The sequence below is a fragment of the Dendrobium catenatum genome, unplaced genomic scaffold, assembly GCF_001605985.2.
Source record: "Dendrobium catenatum unplaced genomic scaffold, ASM160598v2 original_scaffold_246180, whole genome shotgun sequence".
Lineage (NCBI taxonomy): Eukaryota > Viridiplantae > Streptophyta > Magnoliopsida > Asparagales > Orchidaceae > Dendrobium > Dendrobium catenatum.
The window spans coordinates 127,295-148,198 of record NW_021564586.1 but is presented as its reverse complement, the minus strand read 5'-3'; the positions used below and the strand labels follow the sequence as shown (position 1 = coordinate 148,198).

Genomic DNA, 20,904 nt, shown 5'->3' with positions numbered 1-20,904 from the left:
CGCCATTTTTATTTGATTGTAACCTGACGATCCATCTATGAAGGAGAACATATCGTAGTTGGAAGTATTGTCAACTAGAAGCTCTGATACTGGGAGCGGAAAATCATCTTCCGGACATGCTTTGTTGAGATCCCTGAAATCGATGCAGATACGAATCTGGTCATTCTTCTTTTTTACTGAAACTATATTGGCAATCCAGTCGGTATATTTTTCTTCTCAGATGAAGCATGCTTCTATGAGCTTCTTTGTTTCTGCAATCACGTACTCTTCAATCTCCAATCTCATTCTCCTTGGAGCTTGCTTGACAGGTGCTACATCAGGCTTGATGGCTAATTTATGAACTACTACGTCAGGGGATAAGTCAGACATCTCAGTATATGTTCAGGCAAAGCAGTCCTTGAATTCACAAAGGAGCTTCTTCAGTTCTTGTACTTGTTCTTTTGGCAGAAGAGAGCTAATGAAGGTTGGGTGAGGGTCTTTGATGCTATCATGAATTTATGTACTTTTTATTTTGTTTGAACAATAGTATATTTTGTTTTCTATTTTATTTTATTTTCTTTTTTTTAGCTATCCAATGATGGGAAAGCATCCAATGATCATGGTAGGTAGTGCATATGACTTGGTAGACCTTTGGTTTGCTGGCTCGATTGGTCCCTGGCCGCTGGTGGTTCTCGGGTTGGCTGTTTTAGAGCATTCGGTTTTGAGCTTGTTCCCTAAGTTGCTTGAGCTGAAGTTTAGTAGCTCATTAATATCCAAAAAGGTACATCATTATGAAGTTTAACTTTTGGAGTGGCCTTGTCCCTTCCCCTTTTCTTCTTGTCTCTTGGGATTTCGTGGCTTGTATTTAATGGGGGCTGAATTCTATGCTGAGAATTCATTGGGAAGTTATTGATTTTCCTTTGGGAATTCAGCCGGTCTTTATTTTCCTGAGCTGTGCTGCTTTTCCCGTTGATTTGCTGCTTTGGATTCTAGCGGGCTGCTTGCTTTCCGAGAACTTGACTCCTTGGTGCCGTGAAATACCTATGATTTCCGAAACAGAATTTATGCTGGGCTGTTTTTCCGAAATAGCTTGGGCTGTTTTCAAAATTGCTTTTGGAAATTTATGAAAAAAGAAGCTTGGGATGTTGTGAACATTAACTAAGGTGGCTTTTGGCATTCTCCTACTTTGCCTATAAAAATAAGATGATGATGTGAAGGGAGGCAGTTGATATTTGTGAGCATATTTGCTAGTAACCTGCGGGTTTATTCGGAAATTCTGCGGGCTCTTTCCAACCTTCTTTTCTCATCCCCTCCGGAAATCCTGCGGGCTCTTTCCACCCTTTCTTCTCGGGCTTCTAACCTCTTTCGTCTCTCCGCAAGTGCCACTCCATCTGTATCCTTCTTCTCAAAGTAAAGCAACTTTAGGGTGCCGTATCAGAGTTGATTTGAAGCATCTGTTGAAGAAATTGGCCAATCTTGCAGTGGTGGACCATCGGTTTGCTAGTTCTATGCACTTTACTTATTTAACCTACAAATTCGATGCATGTGAGGAACCCGCTCTGACGGTTGTCTGAGGATAGCGTCTTTTTAAGTTTCTTTATTTCTTTAAAATCTCCTAGCATCTTTTGTTGTGATTGTCAAGTTTTGGGTCGTTTGAGTTTATTTAACAAAGTTTGTTTTAAGTTTTTCTCATTTTGTCAGTTTTCCTTCTTGTGTGTCTTTTGTGTTCAAGAGATATAGGCTCCCTATATCCCTTGTCTGCATCAGTCTTCCTTAGTTCTCAAGTTGACTTCTTTTAGCTCATCCATAGTTATTGCCTGTCCACCATCTTCCAGTTCTTCTGGTGCGGGCTTGACCTCTACAGGTTGATCATCATATGTATCAGCTTCGTATGTCTCTTCAGCACCACCATCCTCAAATTCAATTTTCATGCATGTGATTGCCTGACAAGTCTCTTTCGAGAGGAATTTTCGGTTGATGAATCCGATATCCTTATATGCATCTATATCCTTCCGTCGTAATGGACGTGGATTCCTTCCATACGAGAGGCCCAAGCTTGTACGAAGTTGTCGTTTGGTGGTACGAATTGATTTGCTTTCGTAACATTCTCTAAATATTTTTGGTATTAAACCTAGGTAGTCTCGTAGGAAATAACTTTTCAGAATCGAGGAGTATACAACACTCGTCATTATTCTCATCTTCGCGTATTCCCGTGGAATACAATACATTTCTAGGTGCAATCCCCTTCTTCAGAGGAGGTAGATAAATAGTGGAGAGTTCTTCAATCGTATGTACCTCACGTGAAATGATTTCCTTGAACTGCTGTAGGGGGATACGCGTGACTATGAGTACGCTATCTGAGATTGACAGGATGCTTATTCTTCTGGAGAATACCTCATGCACCCTATTCATATATCTAGAGTCGTAATTATAATCATCGTTTGAAAATTCAACCTCCCTACTCCATTCGTCTATGGACTTACATACTCTTCGAGGTTTTATAGGGGTGATGTCATCTTCATCTGTATCACTCCCTAGGTGAGGTACATATCTCTTTTCTTTGGGAATGATCGGTGCCTTGGAAAGAGTCGACGTTGCCTTCTTTCTCCCCACCTGCTTTTTCTCACCTTCCCGTTCAGGTCACTTTGCACCCTTGAGAGTTTGATGCTTTAGCCCCGAGAGAACTCGAAGATTTTTGCTTTTTTGGCATGAAGTATTGTGCATCTTCATATACTGTTGCTTCATAAACTGTGAAGGGCTGAATGTCACCTGAGATCCTGAATTCTTCGCCATCTCTGAGATATTTCATACACTGATGTAATGTTGAAGGGACGACGCCGTATTCATGCAGTCAGGGGCGACCAAATAGCGCCTTGAATGAAGTGTCCACATTAATCACATGAAATTTGGCTTCTGTATGAAGTTTCACAAATATAAGAGGGAGCATAAAGGAACGAAGAGTTTTCTGTCCTTTCTTGTTGAAGCCATGCACCATCAACTTATCTTGTCCAAAATGTTTCACATCGAGGCACAATGATCTCAATGCTTTAAGGCTCATGAGATTTACGGAAGATCTGAGATTGATCAAAATTCTACTGATCATCATACAGTCGCTCTCTACCTTAACATACAAAAGCTTGGTTGTGATCTGCCGTTCCAAGCATCAGATCCTCCTCAGCAAAAGTGATTAGTGGCTCATTTCAAGCTTGTAAGACCTCAGTCAAGTTGCGTTCAGCAAAATACGTTCATATCTTTCAGGATCTTTGAGAGCTTTGATCAAAGTCTCCCGAAGGTCTCTGTACATCACAAGGGCGTCTTATATGCTGAGTTGTGCTGGGATCTTCCTTAAGTGTGATAAGATATTATAATCTATCCCCTTAGCTGAAGTGTTCTTTTTCTTAGGATTTTCAGGGATAATATCATCATGGATGACTATTTCCTTTCCCTTATCTTTGTTAGGATCCCCTTTCTTCGGTGGAGGTGACAATACTTTGCCACTTACTCAATTGCACCTTGGCCACCTTATCTGATTCAGACTTATTTGATGAAGCATTCTCATCAGATGCAACCATTGTGGCATCTGGAGATTTACTTGTAGACTCACAATCGTCTCCCAGTTTCACCTGCTTCATTTGCGATGCTATGCTTGGATCTGAATCTTCATCATTTGGAAAACACAGATCATCTGAACTGAATTCCATCGACGACACCATTTGACAGAACTCAGGGGCCGCTTCTTCAGCGTATTTCTCCCTATCTGTTATCTTTCATGTCGTAAAGATGACTCGGTACGAGTACGAAAGAGGACGTGACAATCCGAGTGGATTCCTTTCTGGGACGAACTAGCACATTATCTGATAATGTCAATTCTCCCATCTTGTACATCTTTTCCAATCAATATTTGAAGACATAACAATCTTCAATTGGATGACTAACTACCCGATGATATGAGCAGTAGTTTGGATCGCCACTGTGTTTGGACTCTTCAGGTCTTTTGCATTCTGGCAATTCCAGACCGGACTTGAGTGCTTTTCGGAACAGTTTAACGACACTCTCCCTCTTGAATGAATATTCTTTATTCATTTTCTCCTTGAGGGAGGGGAACGTTCTATCACCAGTTCTCGTGATTTGCCTTTGCCGCCCTCCTCCAAACTTTTCAAACTTTTCCACCCTATCCAACAGATCTTGGAAGGTCGTTATAGAAGCCATGCATAAGAAGAGTTGCATTTTATCGTCAATGTTCCCCATCAACAATTGAACTGCATGTTCTTCTTCTAGTTGTTGCTCGCACTTCATACTGAGATTGCGCCAGCGTGTTATATACCTCGTCACTGATTCATCCTTTCTCCTTTTATCAAGGGCGAGATCAGCAATGGTGGTCTTCTCAGTTGCATTGGAAAATCTTTTTACAAATGAAGCTTCTAATTCTACGAACGTTTTTAGAGAATCATTCGGCAGTTCTACATACCATTCAAAAGCTGTTCCACTCAAGCTACTCACGAATTGCCGGAATAACAGAACGTCATTGCCTCCAGTATTCCCGCAAGTAGGCTTAAACTGCGCGAGGTGTTGTCTGGGATTTTTATTGCCATCAAAGATATTAAACTTCAGTACAGAATATCTCTTTGGATATGGCACCTAGTCGTACTCTGTTGGGTACGGGCGACCTTTGCCTACCAATTTTTGTGCATGCTCAGCAACTATAATGGCTTTAATCTTTTTACTGATTAAGCGTTCAAGCTGTGCTGCAGTTACGGGTTCAGAGGCGCTCGCCACATTTTGTGGAGTATGCTGGCGGGTAGGATCATCAATCTATTTGACACCTTCAGGTACACCTTTCACTCCTGAGGCTTGCGGCGCTTGGAGATTTTGAGGATTTGCTGGAACATTATTCATAGCTTGGTTGACAGGTTGAGCCGGCATAGGACCCACAGAAGTGTTCTGCATTATCTCCATCATTGTCGTCATTTGAGTCATTATCTCAGTTATTTTATCATTTAACTGAGAGATTTCCCTATCTTTCTTTCACATCTGTCGCCTCATCTGATTTCTCATTTCAGCGAGCATGATATCTTCGCCAGCAAAAGGGTTTTCTCTAACATCTTCTTCCTCTCCTTCTTCTGAGGTACGAGCACTTCGGCTGGCAATAGTTCGAGCCCTATGGCGACGTCGATAAACACGTACACGTGACTGTGATTGTTGGTCATCTTCATCACCATAATCATCTTCAATATCAATGTGGCTGACCATATGAATCACCTCGATCTCCATATTGTCTTCATCGCCATAGTCTTCTTCACCTTCTTGTACCCAAATTTCTGAGCGGCGTCGCTACTAAATTTCAGGTTCTTGATTTGGAATGATTACTTATTCGATCCGCGGACTACGATCTCGAAGTGGACTTCCTCTTTGGTTGAAGTAGGAGAATGACGGGATCTCTTGAAAGACTCTTTAGGATGTCGACCGTCACTACAATTGTCATTATGGGCCTTCTTTTGAACCCATCTCTGACGAGTTCTATTGACAGGGGCGAATCTACAGGAAGCCGCACCGGATGTCATGCCTGATCCATCTCTTTTTTCAAAGATATTTTCTTTTCGAGGCTTCGGCCTCCATACTTTGCCTTTTCGCTGGGCCCTTTTGGCGGCGGATTCCTAGACATGTGGTCCAAGTGTCACGCCCCGATGTGCTTCCTGCGGAGCTTGTTGTTGATAATTTTGTCTTTCAGCCATCACAATAGGCGATAACCTCTCACTTGGAGGGGTTCTTCGGGCCTCAACAATCAATGTCCTCTGGAACTTCTTTTTCATTAGCCCCTTCTCCTTAACTGTCTCCAGTACTCGGTGTACCCGGGCAGACAGGCGTTCAGGCTCTTGTTTTTTGATGGGTTGGAGCTTCAGGTTGACGCTCCCAGAAAGATTGCTTGAGCTCACTAGATGAGCTATTTCTCTTTATCCACTTCAGGTTAGTGAACTTGTTCTGGGTGGGAATATTGATTTCTGGTTCTGGTGCCGGTAGGTTGGAGGGATGGATTGGCACTGACAACTGTTGAGCTAGTAGTTCTACATTTCTTTTCCTCCTCTACCTTCTGTTAAGCCTTCCTCCAGATAAGGAAGCTTCAGTGTCATACCTCCCAGATGCAACAGTCTCTTTGGCAGGTTAGTGGTGTTGGCAGTCACCAAAGAAATTTTTCTTCCAGTAACAACCCTCTTTGCAGTAAGGGTTTCAGGTTGGGACAATCTTTCAAACACAGAAACTCTTTCTTGGGCAGCACCTCTAGCAACAGTCCTTACAGAGTGGTACCTTTTAGAAAGTTCTTCAGAGTTTATGCCGTACACAGGGACGGCTGCAGCCTTTGCAGTAACTGCTGATAATTCGATCCCACCAAAGTGGATGGTGGCTCCAGTATTTCCAGTCTCTATAACAGCATTCGCCAGTTGAATCCTGGCTCTTCGTCCTAGTTGGATAGTCATCGGGGTGTCCTGCATTTCCATTCTGCACAAATGAAAGGTAAGGGTTAGTGATCAGAATTGATATGTCACCCCACACTTTCATAATACAGAAATAATGCAGAACAAATAACAAAAGCAGGACAGTTAGAATAGAAGTTAAAACCCTGCTTTTGAATTTACAATGAATCTTATTTAAAAGATTGATTTTCAGGAAATTTAAAATTTTAGTTCATATGAATTTGCTTGCTACTATAACCTATAAATGACTAGCCAGAGATCGAAAGAGAAACCAATCCTCAGAGGAGTCGCCAAAAATCTGTGGGCTCTAAAAATTCGGCCCCGGCCTCCCCGCCACACGATTGATTATAATCTGCCTTTTCTTCGACGAGGGGAGTTTTAACGGAATTAGTTTCGGGGTAAATTTTGGAAGGCAGATGAGTTTATAGATAAGACACTACCCAGAGATTTTGCCCTCATTTTGCGAGGACTTTATGATCTGAGTTCTGGTTTCCTATAGGCGCAAGCCCTTATAGTTAATTACCCCTCCCGATCATGAGAGAGAACTTTCGATTAAGGCTAGTCGTCGATCAGATACGTAGAGATACGTGTTATCTGGCATATGGTAGCAGCATGGGTTTGGAATTGAGAATTTGGAAAGTTTGGATGTTTAGAAATTTGATATTTAAAATTAGAAATTGCATGATCTTGCACTTAAAGCGGATGGTGGGGGAATAGATGATGGACCCGATCAAGATCCGATGGTTCCATCGTCCCGGGCCATCGTGTTCCCTGATTTACTTAGCCAGAGAAGGTAGTCGACCCAACCTGACAGAAGGATCCTTCTCGGCAGTCATGGGTTGCTTCGTCCAAGGGTACCTTGTAGATCTGGGGTGAATGTTTGTCTAAGGGGATAAATTTCAATCCACCTTAGCTAACAGAGGACTTTATGCCCTATCGATCATATTCTATTGATTCATATCTCAAGGATTTGATGCCATTGAGGAACGTATTGGCTCTAGCCATAACCGGTATTTTGTGGTGCCATTTGGCGGTAAAACCACTCGGTTTAGAGGGCATCGGGTCATAACCGTTTATCCTGCGGTGCCATTTGACGGCAAAAACGCCTATTAGAGGACACGTACCACGTCCTTATTGGCAGGAGTGTTTGAGAATGGATCCTAGTGATATTTTCGACTAGGCATTTGGCTCTTTGTGAGCTGAAATAGTTTTTAAATTTATCCAACTCGGCAAACTGTTGCGGAGGGTGGATGGATTTTGTTTTAAGTGGTTTGATAGAATTTCAAATTTTAAATATTTGGAATTTCGGATTTTTGGGAGTTTTGGGATTTTTTTTAGATTTTTGTGGAATTTGAGATAGAATTTGAAAATATTTGGAATGGATCCCTCCGGTTGAGATTTACATTCAACACGGCCATCATCGGGGTGTTTGGGGTTATTTTCATTTGATTGAACCTTGTCGACACTATAAACTTATCGATAGGGGATCGGGTTTCATAGGCTTTATGCCATTGTTTATGAATTTTCGTTGTTAAAGAGCTTGAAGGCCTAATATGAATGTATAAGATAAATATTCCGGTACACTTCGTGACCGTATATTTATCCAACGGTTCGAACCCTGTCGACTCCTATTGATCTACTTAGGAGGATCAGGTTTCTTAGGCTTCGTGCCTTTGTTAGTGAATTCTTATTGTTGTAGGCATTGACGGCCTAATATAAATGCAATAAAACAAATATACCAACGGTCGCGACCGTATACGTGTTTGTTGGTTTGAACCCTATCGACTTCTATTGACCCGTATAGAAGGATCGGGTTTGAACTTGAATTCACTTATCAACCCGCGCAACATCCTTAGACGTCACGTTTATTCCTACAACACGCTCGTCAGGGCCCATATGGGTCGAGATTATATTTTTCCCTTTAATGTACCTATGTGTATACAATTTATAGTGCACGTGCAGGGGTACTTTGAAATAATTATAATTGTGCACACAACTTTTTATTGAATTCGAGTTCAGAATCTTCTAAAGTCCTTGCAAGTTCAATTATATGTTCGAACTGATTTGATTTAAGCCCCCAATTTGATTTTATTTCATTTGGATTTAAAAATTAGAAATCATTTAGGTTTTGTTCTGATTTAGGTCCCAAGTCCACTATTCTTCTTCGTGTACAAGTCTTTTATTGTCCAAGTCAGATCTTTACGCAAGTTCAAATGTTCAGTTTGAGTCCAAACCTTTGTTCTTTCTTATGTACAAAACAAGTTCGAGTATAGTAACATTTCACCTGAAATTTCGGCAGCCTCCCGGCGTCTCCCTCGTTTAGGGGAAAACTACAGAAAACTGGGCCTTTCCCACCACGCGTAACAAAGGCGTGCATGGTAGGTGTCCTCTTTCGAGGACACCGCGGCCGTGATCTTTCTTCCCACCATACGCAACAAAGGCGTGCATGGGATCTTCGGTACCTGTTACAAGAAAAGAGCAGTTTGCTTTCCCCTCGCTCGGGGGTACTTATGAATTGTTCCGGCCAAGCTAAGAAAAGAGTGCACCAGGCTTACCTGGTCTCGTCGTGTGCATCGTACTGATTAAATAAGATTAACTATAATTAAAATTAACTAAACACTTAATCTCTCTCCCTTCACATCTCTGATTTGGTAAAATTACGGGACTCGGCCGAAGAGGCTCCCACAAGGGAGAATGTTACCTTTACAGCCGTCGGGCTCATGTTGTTGCTTCCGATCAAAACGTGGTAACTTCCGTTCCACAGGGGAGGGAAAGTCGTTAAAGGGGCGGAGTTGGGCAACACAGTGGGGCCGAAGGAACGTGCAGTGGGGTGAAAGTTCGTTCGACAGCGGGCGAGCTCTCGTTCTTGCTTCCGATCCGACTGAAGGGAACGTCGTCGGGCAAATGAAGTCGAATAGCAGGCAGGAAGCGGCGAGCTCCTGTTCCTCTATCCGATTAAAATGTCGGAACTTCCGATCACAACAGGAAGGGAATATGTTCATAGGAGCGAAGTCGATCGGCTCTGAAGTCGAAGAGGAGGCGAGCTCCTTGGGTTTCGTCCGATCGAAATGTCGTGATTTCCGATCCTCCACAGCAAGCGAGCTTACGTTGTGGCTTCCGACCAAAGTGTCCTATCTTTCGATCCGGCCAGAAGAGCAAGTCGTCGAGGGAGCCAAGTCGAGCGGCAAGGAAGGAGACGAAGAGGGAGAGAGGAATTTCGTTGAAGAGAAGAGGCCGAAGGCCTTGTTGCCTCGAGCCTTTTAACGACTCAAAACGAGTCGTGCGGCGATCGTGGGGAGAAAGGACGCGATACATGGCCTCGACGTGCGAACGACGTGGCTACGACATGCGACGTGCGGGATGGCAGAGAGTAGGTAAGGTTTGATTTTTTTTTTATCACAGCAGGTCAACAGATTTTTATCTAATGCTTATAAAGTGCATGGTTTAACATTCATGTTGTTCTCCAAACCATCACCCACCAATAACCATAAGGCTATGTGATATCTTCTCATCCCAAGATGAATGTTGAGGTGTAGGTTTCTTTGCATCATAAGGCATGTTTTTCCATTTGACTAAATGCCATAAGAAAATTTACACAAAATTTGGGTTTTCATATTTGCCAATTTGTATATTCTTCATGGCTTTCATGAATGCAAAATACATTTTAGACGGATTTTAAATCTATGGAACACTTGTTGTAGGATTTCATACGAATTTCCAAAGGTTCGCATTGCAAATCCTAGGATTGGTAAAGCTTTTAAAATCAATCTTGGGTGTCTTATGAAACTCATGGAGGTGATATCAAATGAGCAATTCAACTTATGAAATCTCTAAAATCAGAGATGTTTGCCCTTGCTTCTAACACATCAAAATAGGATAAAGTTTTCAAGCTTCAATTTATTTAATCGCACGCATCTTTCTTTCAAAGCTTAGATTGTAAAAAAAAATAATTTGTAAATGCAAAGTTTCTTTATGTGTTGAAGCTTGTAAATTTTTGTGAAGCTTTGCAAATATTTGGAGGAAAATTTAATCAATTTGGTAAGTATCTTATGTTGTGAGATTCCACATTAATCTCCCAAGGCCTATGTTGAAATCCTACAAAGAGAGCATAATTGATTAAGTTTGTATACAATGTTTTGCAAAATAAGGATAGAAGCAAATGTTTCATATTGCTATATATTTAAGGATTTGCAAACTTACTAACATATTTATTAAATCTCTAAATACTTGTGAAACGAGTATGGGATGAAGTTGATAAACATATTCGATGAAGTTTGCAAGTTGATTAATGATGAGCAATTAGAGCATCCAAACATCTCAGATAAAAAAATGGTGAACTTTTCATGTATACTCTTAGGTTCCTTGTAGAGCTTATCAAATCAATCTTTAGGACGTCCATAAAAGCTTTCAAGTCCTTTAGATCATATCAAAATTGATTTAGAAAACCTTTCAAAGTTTTAGGAATCAACCTCTTCTTTCAATGAATATCTCACATTCATGAAATGATAAGGGAATTTTCGTTCTCATGCATGTCCCCTTTTAAATTTGATACATAGAACTTCCTCAAAGTTCCAAGTTCTATGTTGCATGAGTGCCAACAAACATCACCTACACATGTAACTTTGGAGCCTCTCTAAGCTCCAAATGTTTTATTGCATGGATTATCTAAGACTGTAAAACTGAATCCTAAGTCAAACCTTCATTTGTCATGACACGAAAGTAACAAATGAACCCTTCCTATCCAATCTCCTAATCATGCCAAAAGTGATTTAAGAATCTTTCCAATGCATTGGGAGCTCTCTAGTAGAGTTTCCCCTTCCTTATGCATGATAGTTTGGAGCGTCTCAAAGTTTCAAGCACTTCATTGCGTGAACTATTTTAACTTAGGATTCAAAATCCTAGGTTCATACTTGGTTGTGTTGATACAAAATCAATAAATAATATTTTCTTTTCATCATATATTATGATTATAAACTCTCAAAGTTCTCAAAATAATATTATTTCATGAGTCGTGAGACCTTATAACTAAATTCCAAGTGACCTATCCTTTGTTTCTTGACACAAAATCAACAAACCATCACCCATCCTTTCCTTTTCATATGATGACTTGGAATTCTCTAAAGTTCTAGCATGCTATCATATGAAGACTTTTTTTTTGGGAACTTAGATCCAAATTCTAAGCTCGTTCTATCATTCGTTGAGACACAAAATTAACGAATGAGTTTCCTCCTTAGGCTTAGGATTCTTATCCTAGCCTATAACATTTGTCTGACTTAGCATAGGTAGAAGGCCTTGCATCATCGAGTACAAAACTCAATGATTTGTCTCTTGATTTGTAATTCCAAACTATAAATCATCTCTCTTATGCATGACACTTGGAGCTTCCCTAAAGCTCCAAACATATTGCAAGAACCATTAGAAGCTTGGAATCAAACTCCAAGCAATTCGCCTCTCTTGTTGGAACGAAAATTAACAAGCAATCACCTCGTACATGCATGATTATTTGGATTCTTTCAAGCCTCCAAACGTATCATTACATGAATCACTCAGAGTTTAGGTCCAAATCCTAAACTACCTCTCTCATTTGTTGAGTCATAAAATTAACAAGTGAATTTATTTCCCTCTCATGTATGATAATTGGGGGGCTTCCAAAGGCCCCAACCAATATTATTACATAATTGCCGGATCTTAGAAAACAAATCCTACATCATCCCCCTCTGGTTTGTTGAGGCACGAAATCAGCAAACAAACACAATTCTTCCTTCATGCGTAGCAACTTGAAGCTTTTCCAAAACTTCCATCTATTATCGCATGAGACCCTTAATCTTAGAACCAATTTCTAAGTTCTTCCTTTTCATTTGTTTAAACATAAAGCTAACAAATGAATATCTCATTTGGACTTGGGATCCAAATCCTAGTTTATCTCATCCTTTCACTTAACCTAAATTAAGTAAATGAAGAAATCCATTTGAGCACCAAACGTTCAAATGATCTCTTTCAATCTTGCAACATCTAGGTTGCATTGCGTCTCTCTCATTTTACAATCCAAAATTGTAAGAGAACAACTCATTCTCCTAAGATCCAAAAGCTAGAAGAATGTGTACCTCCCTTTGATCTATTTGAACATCATATGTTCAAAGGGACATTTCCAAACTTAGAGCCAAAGTCTAAGTTTCCTCTTTTCATTTGTTGGAAACACAAAGTCAATAATGTTTCCTTTGCTAGTAGACTTCAATGCCCATATAGAGGTGCCCAAATGACCTATAGAGGGGCCAAAAATGATATAAGTAAAATTTAGAGCCAAAGTCTAAGTTTCCTCTTTTCATTTGTTGGAAACACAAAGCCAACAATATTTCCTACGCTAGTAGCCTTCAAAGCCCATATAGAGGTGCCCAAATGACCTCTAGAAGGGCCTAAAAGGATACGAGTGAAACTTAGAGTCAAAGTCTAAGTTTCTTCTTCTCTTCATTGGAACACAAAACCAATAAATGCTTTCTTTGCTAATAGCCTCTAAAGCCCATATACGACTTCCAAATGGGCTCAAAAGGACATAAGCAAAGCCCTAAGATCTAAACCCTGGGGGTGCTCCATCATGCACTTATACTAAATTAAGTGAATGTATGTCTCTTTCTTTGAGCACCAAATATTCAAAGAAATATCTCCATTTACTTAGCATAAAGTAAGTAAGTGGCTACCTCATTTTGAACATCAAATGTTCAAGAAATAATAATCAACTTGCAATTCATAATTACATAGCTGTCCTCTTTTTCCTACAACTCAAGAGTTGTAGGAATCACCTCATTCTCCTAAGACAAAATTAGGAGAATGGATGCCTACCTTTGAACAACAAATATTCAAGACATATGCATGAGTTTGCAACACATAAGTTGCATTTTTTCCCTCTCCCTAACTCCAAAAGTTAAAGGGAGTTATTCAACATTTAGCTCAAAAAGCTAAGCGTTGAATTCCCTGTTGACCTTTGTATAAAGAAACAAAAAGAACAAAAAAAATTCAGCTAACCCAGAGACCGACGGATCCACGAAATATAGGAAACCAGAACTCAGATCATAAAGTCCTCACAAAATGAGGGCGAAATCTCTGGGTAGTGTCTTATCTACAAACCCATCTGCCTTCCAAAATTTACCTCGGAACTTAGTTCGTTAAAACTCTCTCGCCGAATAAGAAAAGCGAGCGGAGGCCGGGGACGAATTTTCGGAGCCCACATTCCCATATTCTTTTTTTGCCCTAAAAAGCTAGGGAAAACCTCCCAACACTTAGCCCAAAAGTTATGTGTTGGACTCTCATTCTCCTCTTCTTCTTTAGCCTCAAAGCTAAAGGAAGCATCCTTTCTCCTCTTAGCTCCAAAATCTAGGGAGAACCTTCCAATATCTGGCCCAAAGCTACATGTTGGAGACCCCTTTCCTTAGACCCTAACTCTAAGTGTGACATACCACACGAGCCTCACACACTTAGGTGCACAGTCCTTTAGGCATGCTAGGACTAGAATTTTTTTTTTGTTTGCGCATGTAATTGATGATTTTGTGTAAATGCACTTTTGGATTGTCTGTGTTGTGAGCACTTACTCTTAAGTGGTTAGTGTACAAATATATATATTTTTCGTGCAAGTGGGCATGTCCAGAAGGGGGTAAAATAAGACATGATTATTCTAATAATTGTTTGCTTGTAGGCGTTGCTTAAAACCCCCCCAAGAGACATGACCAATAGGGTAGAAGCAGGTGCTTAGCACTCTAAGTACTAGACCAAACTCTGGGATGTTATGTGATTATCATATAAACTGTCTTCTAACTCTATTTTACATACTTGTGTTTTTTTTATTTCAGATTATGTATTTGATTAGATCTAAAATGTAAAAATTGTGGGGTTTGAATTAAAAGGAAAGGTGGATCGAGGAAGAATGTACCTTTTTGGAGGAGAAACCCAAAGATCCCTTTGAAAGTTAAAGCTTGAAGACCTGCGCAAGTAGAGTATGTAATAATTTGACTGGGTTGTATAATGGCAGACAACTCAGCTGTCAAAACTGTTTGTAATAATTGGGACACTATCTGCACTTCTATTTTGATCTATATACAAGCATGTGTTGATTGTTTACTGGGTGCGCAATAGAAAAGCATGCATTTTTCCTAGGTTTCTGCTCTTGTTTGTTTGGGTGTGGCCTGGACTTTGGTGTGGTAGGCTCTTAGGACAAAATAAAATTTCTATACATTAAAATGTAATCAATCTTAAATCAATCTAGGCTTCACATTTTCTAATAAGAAAATTGCATGACTCCTCTTCAAAGAGCCAAGTTTTCAAAAATTGAAATAAACATGCATAGTCCAAAAAATGTTTCATGTATTAAAGCTCTCACATAAGGATTAGACATTTGTGAGTCTGCATTCTGCATACCCCACATAAATAGGCATCTTGACATCAAAATCAAGTTATAAGTCCTACTTTCTAAGCAAAAAATAGCCCTCCACTCTACATTTGCATTAAGACCGGATGACATGGTTTTAAAATCGACTAGGTGGGTCTAGCTTGTAGTCCCTTGTAGGTGGGATAGTAAATCCAGAGGTTGGGCAGATTTTGCCTCATGTGAGATGTAATTTGTAAGTTCCTTACATTTCTTTAGACTTAGGTTCGAGGCACTACCTATCGGTAGTCCTTACCTTAGTTTTAGGGTCCAAGGCAATAGATGATTTCAAATCACTATATAAGCCCTCACCTTTTCATGCAATTTCTTCAACATATGTTGTTGGAATATAAGCCCCAACTTTCTAATCAAAATGACTAACTTAAACAAAATTAGAGTTCAAAAAATGTAAAGCCCAACATAGGATAATTTGAGCACCTCTGAGTTTCCCTCATAATCTACTTCACATCCTTGGCCCTCATTTCAAATTCTAATCTCAAGTTGATCATCTCCTTCTTAAAATTCCTAAAGGCCAAAATCCTTTAAACAAGATTTTCACGAATTTTCAAAAATAACTTTAGCCAATATCTAAAATGACTTTCAAAAGATAAGATAAATCATTAGTTTAATCAAAAGTCTTTCCAAGCCAAAGCTTGGGATGTAACCCCTATGGGACGTCTATACTCCAGAAATAAATAATCCTCATTCAACTAAACATTGAATGGGGAATCTCTGTTAAAAATTATAAATTTTATCATTGTGTCCATAAGAAAATGATATTTTTTACCCTTCGGGGTAATATGTCATCATTCTTATGCCGTACTCAATCATAAAGTATGCAATCCGTTTGAGGATACAAAAATTCTCCAACACTTAGACAACGGGGTGAGTGTGACTCCTTATAACATTCAAAACATCATACTCTTCTACAGCGGGTGAGTATAACTCAAAGAATTTTAAATACAAAAAAAATAAAAATAAAAATAACAATTTTTATCTCCCAACTTTTTCAAAATAATTTGCTAACTCATAACTTGGATTTGCAATAAGATAATAAATTTAAAATTTACTCACATTCTTAAAAATATTTAAAAATATACCTTGAAATTATAAGTAAATATACGTAATGTAATAATGATTAAAATTTTTAATATCATTAAATTCAAATAAACAGGACTCTCTATGTGTGAATACTTTCATCAAGATAAATATGAAAAAAAAAAAATCAAACCAACCAATTATCAATGCAAAGTGTGATTTCAAAATATGCTGTAAATGAGAATAATATCACTTATTCACTTTTATATTCAACCAACTTTGAAAGGAAAATGATGATTTAAAAGTTTCTTACTTATGGTGGCAGGATGAGGACAACATGCTCTAATCAACTCCAATTTTTGCAGATATGAAGAAGATGAAAGAAAGTCTTCACTTACTCTCCCAAGTGAATGCGTTGAAAAGATATTGCAATGAGAATGCTTTGGAATTTTTCAAAAAGAAAAGAGAAAATTTTCAAGAGAGAGTTTCTTAGGATTTGGCAGGAGTGATAATTTACTTGAGCAAAAGAGAGAAGAGGGATGATAAATTTTCTCCAAAAGGGCCTTGAGCAAATTTGAATTGGTTATTTTGATATTTGATAAGCATGATACTTTCCACACATTAAAATTCGATCAAGCATGATTTTTTACAATAATTTCTTAATGGAATTAATGAAAGAATCAATCATGATAATACAACAAAAATAATAGAATTAATTAAACTAAATTCAACCAATTAGTTTAATCTATATTTAAGAAAGAAAAAAAATGGGGGGGGGGGGGGGGGGGGTGGGGAGGGAGTTGGGGGCAAAGGTTTCAAAAATTGATTAAATATTTTTGGCAATGTTTAAAATTTTGAATTCTATAAAATATGATATCATGAATATGAAGATTTAAATGAATTCAATACACATAATTAAACAAATAATTAAATGGTGTGGCCGACCCAAGAAAGGATCTAAGCAATTAGTACATTGTGCAAATATTGATATTTTTCCTAGCTATTTGAATTTAGAATGAAGAGGAATTAATTTTATCAAATATTTCATGAAACTAATTTAAATATACATATGATAGTACCTAATGTAAACTTCTGCTAACATATAATTTTAAATAATAAAAATAATAATAATTACAAAGGAGAAAAAAAATGTAATAACTTGAACATAATAGTTTCATCATGCGTTAAAAGTTATTTTTATAAATTAATGCATGTATAAATATGGATAAAGTATAATTAGTTGACGTAACTTAAATTTGATGAAGCATATTAAAAATGCAATTGGACAAATGTTTATTCAATGCAATTGATCAAATTTATCAAGAAATAATAATTGCAAATAATATTAAATAATATATGCAAAATTAGCTTAAATCATTTAAATGAATAAATAATATTTATTTTGCATTTAACTTTAATTTTAGTAGCAATGTTTGTCATTTAATGCAAAATGATATAATTACCCAACAAAGCTCAGCCCATGCTGATTTAGGTTTCCTTGAGCTAGCTGATCAAGTTGAATTTATTATCTCACCTGAAACAATTAAAATTAAATGTTAGTAGCTTTTGATCATATATTTGTTATTATTAAAATTCAATGTAATGAGTCATGTGATTCATGGGGTATTCACTCAGGGTATAGAAACTTAGATCTATGCCATTGTTGTACTGTAGTTTATATAGCAGAATGTATTTGTTAAATACTTGAGGCCTTCCTAGGCTTCTGTAGGATTTCTCATGCCTCGCATTCAATTTTTCCTGTTCTAAATTTTTTTACTCAAGTCAGTGTCCAAAGCAAGGAGGGTGGTAGTGCTTTTATAGCAATATGCCAATAATCAAGTCTAATGAATGCCATTTCAATGCTCTTAGCCTCTTTAAACTAACAAACCCTAATATGTAGATAAGTTTGCCTTCAATATTGAACTTCTGAACACTTTTTCTTTCTCTGGCATAATAAATAATGTGAACATTAATTTGTATGGCTTTTATTTTATGCAGATGCATGTAGAGTGCGGTCAGATGAACCACAGGTAAATTTCTATCCAACTAGTTATTAAATTTATGTTTGTTTCTGACTTATGGTTATAAAGCCTCATGGACAGTTAAGTATCCATTCTATGTATTTATTTTGATGTGGAATATAGAAATTTTGGATCTTTCTTACGTACTTAAATGTTTAGTTACTCTTGTTTGCCTTCCCTTTTGTGAGATGTGAACTCAAGCCACCAATAGAACTTATCAACATTGGAGATCCGGCAATACAATCATTAGGTAGTTGGTGTAGCAACTACAGTCCATCATTTGACAATTTTAGATCAATCGTCCAAACTGACTATGTATGTTCTAATTAAATTTTGTCCCCCTTAGCACTGTAATAAGCTTCTTGGCATCGAAGAAGGAAGAGCGCCTTTATAGTAGATGTAGACTCCAGAAGAGGAAGAGAAGGAGACAGAAATAAAAAAGTATCATTTCGTAAAGCCTTCATTATAATTTGAGGGGTATTTTTATTAATTTGCGTAAACCAATTTTACAATAATGAACAAGTCTATCTTTAACAAACATAAAATAGGAAAAAAAACAAACAAACTAGTGTTTGCTATATATGTATAGACCAATTTGGCTAAACCATTTGGTTTGGACTTTATTTGGCTAAACATATATTGTTGTCCTTTGCGGGTTGTAGTATAAATGTGGAATGTTTTTAGTTCCTTCTTCTATAGTAGACTTTTATACTTATAGGCTAATCTGTCATTTTTGCAAATCATTCTTTACAAATCATTCTTTACATTGTGACCGCACAATATTAGGATCCAATAAATGTCTTAATGTTTAGCACTCCCATCGTCATGGAAAAAAATCTTGTTCCCAAGGTTGAAAAAAGAGAAGGAAGAAGAGAGGACTACAAAATTTCTCATGTTGCATCATCCGATAAGTTTAATTTCCATTGCAACAATATCTGATGGTGAGATTGATCACAAAGTTGTATAATGTGTGAAGCAAAAATTGCATAAGATAATTTTTGTTACTGAAATTTGGTAATTATGAAGTGGTTAATGGAGGAGTTTCCTTTAAATGGTTTTAGAAGGAAAATATGAAAAACAAGTTGAATTTTTCTTTTTGGAGGAAGGGTTAGGCGGTAGGCTACTCGTCTAATAACATATTTAATTGGAAAATGACCAAAATAATGTTTGGCTAATTTAGAATGTCTACAACTATCGACAGAATTTTGTTTGAATGATTATACCTTGACCATATCTACATATGATTTTTTAATAATTTGGAGAAAGCATATGATAATGTTCCATGAGAACTGCTATGGAGAGTTCTACATAAGAAAGAATTAATAATGCTTATATTTAAGTCATTAAGGATATGTATGTAGGAGTTGTTACTTGTGTTCAAGCACATGGTAGTTTGACCAAATATTTTCTTATTTCAATTGGATTACATCAAGGATCAATCATAACCCCAAATCTTTTTTCTTTAGTCATTGATGTTCTAACTAGATATTTGCAAGAGGTTGTACCTTGGTGTATGCTTTTTCCTGATGATATTCTTTTTGTTGATAAGACTAGAGAGAGTTAGGTAAAATTGAATTATGGAGGTCAACCTTAAAGTTTAAGGCTTTCGTTTGAGTAGATCTAAAACTGAATATATAGAGTGTAATTTTAATAATAATAGATCTAGTGGGCGGATTGACTTTGGGCGATCAAGTCAATAATAAGAGCACATGTTTTAGATATCTTGGGTCTATTGTTCAGAGTGATGGTGAAATAGATGGGGATATTTGATGCAGGACTAATATGCTTTAGATGAATGCGATAAGAACTTGCACTATTTTGATAAGAAAAAATAACAATTAAGACTATTAGCCGCTAAACGATAATAGAAAACGTAAGAGGGGTAGCTATGCTTAGGCCAAATCACATGCTAAATACTTGAAACATTAAAACAATTTAAAATTTCAATAACATACGAATTAAGTAGTTATTCAACAAAAATCCCTAATCTAACATTGAGATAAGCAACATAGAAAGTAAACTAAAATCCTACGTTTACTAAGCGGGGGTAGAGAGCGAAGCACGAGACCTTGCGATTTTAAATCACCACCTACAAGTTTAGCAGATTAGAAAGATAAATGAAGAGGGAAGAAGTTCACCCTTGTTGTCTGGAAAAAATTTGCCACTGGACTTTGGCAAGTTGTTCATCCACATACTCTTCGATGGAGTTGTCGATTTCCGGGTTGAAGTTGAAGGTGGAAGTGGAGAATGTTGACGTTCCTTTGCTCATTGTAAGTGAATCCTCTTACGCCGGCCCAAGAGGGGCCGGCTGGACCGGTCCAACCTGGACCGGTCCGGGTCTACTCGCGACGGAACCAAACGAAGCAGGCGGAACCGAGCGGAGGGAGTGAAGCCGACGGGGGCTAGGGAAGAATTTTGGGAGGGAAATTTTGAATGCGAGGGGCTGTTTAGACATTTTGTAAAACTCCTTTATGGTTAATTAGGAGGTTAGGAGGAAAAGGGGGATGATCTTGATTTTGAATTTCTTGGGAGATCTAGGTTTGTTCTTGGGCTCTTGGCTTTGCCGGAGATCGTGGAGAGTGCTTCCTTCCTCTCGAATTGAAGGAAGATTGTATCTTGCAAGTGCTTCTATCTACTATTGAAATAAAAGTGTTTGCTTTGTTTTCCTACGAATTTCCATTGAGTTTTCTCTCTGTTCTCCACTGTTTGGGCTGTGTTCTTGCTGCGGATAGCATCTTCTTTGCTTAGGTACTTGATTTGGGTTAGGTTTACTTGTGAAGACAAGTATTTCCTATCAAATTGGTATCAGAGCGAGATCCGGACGGTGGAGGGCTGTTTTTTCCACTGTTTCGCTGCAGATTTTTGCAGATTTTGGGTTGTCGGAGGCTGTTTTCCCCTGAAAACAGCAGTTTTTAGGATTTTTGAGAACAGCAGTTGAGTAAAACAGCAGATTTTGACTGTTTGGAGGGAGATTATTGCTGTC

The 20,904-nt window shown here is 38.1% G+C and overlaps 1 protein-coding gene across 3 annotated transcripts in view; it reads left to right on the top strand.

The window, feature by feature from the left end:
• The window catches only part of LOC110112752 (coilin), a 145,426-nt gene that overhangs the window by 69,102 nt on the left and 55,420 nt on the right, over positions 1-20,904 (top strand). For all 3 annotated transcript variants that reach the window (XM_020845065.2, XM_028692638.1, XM_028692639.1), the window contains one exon: positions 17,899-17,930. In XM_020845065.2, the coding sequence (XP_020700724.1) occupies positions 17,899-17,930 (32 nt within the window). The remainder of the gene's footprint in view (positions 1-17,898; positions 17,931-20,904) is intronic.